General features: G+C 45.4%; 1 protein-coding gene across 1 annotated transcript in view; it reads left to right on the top strand.

Moving 5' to 3' along the window:
- T265_09776 (hypothetical protein) overlaps window positions 1-4,203 on the top strand; it is a gene marked incomplete at both ends in the record, with an annotated part of 36,755 nt that extends 32,552 nt beyond the window's left edge. Inside the window, one exon of the mRNA XM_009175950.1 lies at window positions 2,768-4,203. Within this exon, the coding sequence (XP_009174214.1) occupies window positions 2,768-2,841 (74 nt within the window). The remainder of the gene's footprint in view (window positions 1-2,767) is intronic.
- Window positions 4,204-5,715: the final 1,512 nt, after the last annotated feature.

Below are 5,715 nucleotides of genomic sequence, written 5' to 3'. Positions count from 1 at the left end.
CATCCTATCCGCAAGTATTAACCAGATCTTTTAGCGCGCCAGCAATGAAACCAGTATCCATGGCAAATTCTTTTTGCCGATGTTTCGTGTTGTCGTCGTTCGCTTTAACAATCCTCACTTCTCCAAGCGTCACGTGACTTGAAATCAAATATTCGTCACTAAACCTCTTACTGCAGGCCGCATACCACCACAATCGCATTTTCCATTCTGGTCATTGGGTACGCCTTCGAATGATCACACATTTGTCACTGCTACTCATTTCTGGTTGCTTTTCACGTCCCAGTTAGCCCGTGAAATGGGTACATCCGGCGAAACCTGTTCCCGCTTTAGTGTTTCGCCAATACAGGCCGTTGCAACGGTGTATTGTAGTGACCGATTGAAGTTTCACCCATAGAGTCTTGACACATCCGGATCCAATGGGGTTTCGGAAACCCAGCTGCAGGTGCCAGTGGCAGAATCCTTGGTAGCATTGAATTCATCTACCATTCGGCAGTGATCGGCTCATAATTTTTCCCAAGTAGATCGCCAATTTGGGACGTCTTCGTGAGTATTTTGGATATTGACTGACTTCAACGGAACTTATCATCAAACTAAAAATAGAGGTATCTATTCAACAACTTGTAAATGTGGTACATTCTAGATCCTATTTCCAGGCGCAAAAATATGTTGCTGTCAGAACTGGCCACATTTGGTAATACTAGTGAAAGGAAGAAGGCCGGAGTTATTTATTAGAAAACACCAACTGAACAGTTACAGACTATTGGACAGGGGAGCGAAACTCTCATATGCACCTTGTTTACAAAAACTGGATATCAATCTTCTCCTTGAATACGTCTTCCTGAACTTTCCTGGATATTCTTGACTGTTGCTCAAGTCCAAGCAAATGCGACTCCGCAAATTCCTCAATAGGTCTCACTTTTCAAGAGAAGCGAAGCGGATTTACGAGAAAACATACTGCTCGCATGCCCCCATCAGTAGTATCCACCGTTACACTAGTACTTCTTCGTTTCGGTGAGCATATGCACCAAACAGATCGGAATACGAGCGAGCGCGTGTAACAAACATCTCACCACGGGAAGGCACAACTCTTTTTCGTCCTCACTTGTATGGATTTCAGTGGCATCAATGGTGAACTACAATGTGTGGTTAAAAATGACCGCGCGGTGGTCATTTTGCTAGGCTATCAGTCCATGTACCCGTTTTCCTCAGTCCGTCGGAACATCTGTTGACGTGGATGGATGTGACGACATTCCAGTGTGGGCTGCCATCGTTGGAAGATTCACACATACACATACCATAACTAATTTTGGTTCATGTGACGAGTGACTCCTGCCTTGTGCGCCAAATATGGTGTATTCTGAACACTGGAATTAATATTTTGTTTTCATCCTAGAAGCAACCTGGGGAAAATCGGTGTCGAACAATACTGTCGTCAGAAATTAAAACTATCGTGTGAAGCTGCCAGAAACCTGTGCGGCCTGCCACTCACTCAGAGGAAACCCCCCCAAGGATGGCATCATGGAGAAGACAGTCTCCTCTCAGGAAGTTTTGTTTTCAACGAATCTTTGTAGGCGGAAAACGCCATTTGACACTCTCCAGGGAAGGTGGTAATCCCTCTTGGCAAGGGGCTGCTGTGCGTGGGATGTTTCACATGTACTGCCTCATTACAGAGTAACAGAAAAACTAGAGCAGCTTTTCACGGTTGCCTCTTACGATGCCCCATTCACAGATACATAATATGTTTACTGAATCGTACTGAATTTGTATGACCATGCAGAATAGATCTCAGCTAACTCCCATTTCAGGAAATGAGGAGATGGGCACTTCCCATTGGTATTTATTGATTGGTAACCGAAGGAGATCTGTGGAATACCCGAAGCCCCACGCATTTTGTTCATTGAGTTCGTTAGAAATGTCAAACAGTAGCGACCTATTTTCAGTGATTCATTTTGAGGACGTAGGAATCCGTTGCCAGTGTTTTTGCTTGCTTCACATCAGCTGCGTTCAAGAGGGGGGACTGGCGTCAATCGGTGACTGTTTCAAAGTGAGTGGTTGCGACCATGTCATCGACGTCATCAGAGTCAGGGCGCTGACAGAGTGCTGATACAATCCACCACCGCTAGCCGATCAAGTCGGGAGCTCCTTGTCTGTTCGATGTCCCCACCACTTCAATTTCAAATACACATTTAACTGCCGTTCCTATACTCAAGGCTAACGAGTCGCTCAGTCAAGTTTCTGAGTGTGGGAGTGCTCGAGTTTCGAGGCCGATCTCATGGGCCATGAACCTAAAAGGCCCTGCAAAGTCCGCCAATGCCGTGAGTTCTGAATTGAAGAGCATTGTAACATACGCACCATCAAGGCTATCTAGGATGGACGAGTTGGTGGATGCTTGAAAGTCTGGACAGTGGTAATAAGCTTGTCCAGTGGCGATCGAACGACGAAGGATGATCCTGTTTTTACTGCCTTCCGACGGAGGGTTGATTTAAGTACACCCAATTCAAATAACAAACCTAAAAATCCTAATACAGAGGTCCGGTTTTCAGGAAAAATCAACATGTTTAGAAAAAATTCGATTCTACTACGTGGCGTGAATTTATTGGGAATCGGCGGATACATCGCCATCGCCGGCTCAACTGAGCTCATGAAAAGATCTAAATTGCTTCATTTCTCTCCCACTATCATGTTATGAATATCGAAACTGCTGTCTGGAGGTTCGTCGCCTATAGTCATTTAATGAAAATCTGTTCTCCTTTTGCTCTCTCAACAGATGTCAATCGGATAGCACCCGTCGTGATCACTGGTAGTGTTGACCAGACAGTGCGAATCTGGGATTGTCGATAATTCATGAGGGGAAGCACGTTGCCAACGGACGCCAAAACACTTCCCACTGGAGATGGTGATTGGCTCACCAGTGATGCGCGCACCGTTCATCCAGCTGCACGCACATCTAACTCGACATTGGTGATGACACTGTTGGACGGTGTGTCTGCCCATCCTGGTCTCCTCATCGTCGTTATCTTATGTATAGTTACTTTCACTCCCACTCCCCGCCTTCCATCTCTGCCAAACCGAGTTCTTTTCGTTTTAACTCCTTCGTGGTGAATTGTATGTGCGCTATGCCCTCAATTACACAGATTATGTTGAATTCCCCAATCTTCCCCATCAGATTCGGTGTATATCGCACTCCGGCGCTCGAACATCCCCCCACCCGACTCTCCTAAAAAGGTTTTGGATTTAATTTGAAAAACATCTACCCACTCCCAGATTGCTGGCTTTGTGTTATTGGGTCACCATCCAGAGATTTGTCACACTCCTGCTTTCCGTTCTATCTGATTCTTTTTTTGTTTCGTCATCAAACTGGATGGCTCTGGCTAGTAAACCATTTCTACGGCTTTGGATCAGTCGATTATTTCTCACTTGTTTACCCTGTGCTGTTATGTCTTCCCTTTGCACACACACACACCGAGTTTTTTGCTGACTCCAGGTGGTGTTCTCGCTCACCATTCGTGATTATCGACTGAGGCATTTATTGTGTGTCCAAATGCGGGTGTTTTGTCGCTGACTTCAGCTTAACCGTCCCTTCCCTTGCTGTTCATTCCTATTACGTTTCTTTTCTGATCTCACTCGGCTGTTCGTTTGTTTGTTTTCCCATTATACATACATAGGCTAATGCATACTTGCGATCGACGTGGGTATTATTTATCCACCGCGCTGTCTGTTACTATCTCCTTAGGTCCCGTTCGTCCCATACGAGGTGATGCAGGCCTCAAATCAACTTTGTCCTTATTATTTCTTGACTGTGCACTTCACTTCACATTGTGTGCTTCACTAACCCTCGTGTCCAGCTACTTCTCGTCTTCTTATTCCGAAACTCCACTTGTTAGGCTGTCTAAGAGAAACTTGTTTGGAGCAGCCAGACGCGTTAGAGGTTTGAGGTTCCCGATTTTGTTTTTTTTTGTACATTCATTCATTCATTCATTCATCGATCTATCGATTCTTTTCCATGCATCCTATCGGTTTCGCGCATAAATTTTCTATGGCACTTCTGCCATCCACGAGGACGCTTTCAGTACGAATGGTCGCACTCATGTCATTTGCCTGACTGATGTTATTGTGCGCAACACCGCTCCGAGAATCTGTAGTTGCTATATTTGATGTTCGTCATACTGGTTAACCCCGGAAAATCGTGTGTCTCACCCAACACGCTGATTCTCTGTCTGGGCTTTTCCAGATCGCCTGCGTTGTACTGACCGTTGGATGCCATGGAGCTCTTTTTTCGCTTAAGGAGACGAGTAGTAGCCACGAAATCCTACGATGTGTCTAATTACTCCTTCGGTAGCATCTTATCTAGGTCGCTATCCCGTCCATGACAGTTGTCTGTAGCGTTGATGCCTACATGACCGACGCTAGCTTGCAAATCTACCAGTAATATAAAGGTGGAGAGCAAGTCAAGTTACAAGAATCCCGGGCACAGCTCCATCGTTGTGGTTTACAACCCACCTGTCCTCGCTAAAAGCTACCACTAAACCAAACGTGTTGGCTTTGCGTACAAATTCTGATAGTACCTAGCTAGTTCTGACCACCTACTTTCTTTTGAACTAATCGCTGAATCTCTTCTGCAAGTCGTGTATGGTTGATGCTATGCAGCTCAAGTTGTCTCTGCTTGGGTGTATTATTAGGTGCTCTCAAGTGGTAATTGTGTTTCTCAATAGAAGGACAAAGACGGTTGCCTAACCTAAACATTAACTCATCCTCTATTTTGAAGGGAGTCAGCTGAGGCCCAACCCACGTCAGCAACTCGAAGCTGTCCTGCCATAGTGGTTTTCAAATACCGCGCGGGCATTTGTACTTCGATGGTCTTGAGTGCGTGAAACTCGTTTCCTTTTTGCAAATCCCGCCAGGACAACCGACGAAAGTATCGTGATTCATTACTGAGTGGAGGCCTATCATGTGGTGACGTTTTCCTGGAGTTCTCTCTCGCCATAAGCGGAAGTATTCAGTTATTTAATCTAAGTTTCCTGGATTTCTGTAGGTGCAAGTGAGTGGGCTCGGTGATCCATAATCCACTCGGGAGCAGCCGCTAATGTCGATTACGAATAAAACGGATTTGGCTTATGCTGACGATAACCGAAATATTTTTGTTCTTGGGTGCTCCATCGCAGCATGTTATTTATTCGTCGAAATAAATCGCACTGGTCTTCTCGACCGAATGGTGTTAGTTCTACTCCTCAAACTTGGAATTGTCGCGGAGATTCAAAAGGTATCAAGATACGAACGTCAAGCTGCAGCGTCACAACTTTAGAGATGCTCAGTCGGAGAAGTTCTAATGAGAAGTTGCAATACCGCTCAGATTTTCCACTTGGAAATGTGTACTAGTTGTTGGATTCGAGCCATCTCTGCACCCCTTTGTGAATCCTCATGACAGCTGAATGCACTCTAGCGAGTCGCATAACTACCTACTCAGTAGTCAATGAGGCCCTAGTGCGCTGAAGTAAACACTGTTCGATCTCAGTAGGACTTCTGTATCCAGTTCATCCGGGTTTGCACAACCTTTTCTATGACAAAGTATTTCCGCGATATTCTATTCTTATCAAGAGGACACTGAATTGTTGTCACTGCTTAGTTTCCGCACAAAATTCACACCTTTGACAATCAAGCGACTAGCACACCTGCAGTGCCTGCGTCGCTGACTACTCACTATCGGAAAGTTAGTTA

The sequence above is a fragment of the Opisthorchis viverrini genome, assembly GCF_000715545.1.
Source record: "Opisthorchis viverrini unplaced genomic scaffold opera_v5_302, whole genome shotgun sequence".
In the NCBI taxonomy this organism is placed as follows: domain Eukaryota; kingdom Metazoa; phylum Platyhelminthes; class Trematoda; order Opisthorchiida; family Opisthorchiidae; genus Opisthorchis; species Opisthorchis viverrini.
This window is presented reverse-complemented; position numbering and strand designations above follow the sequence as displayed.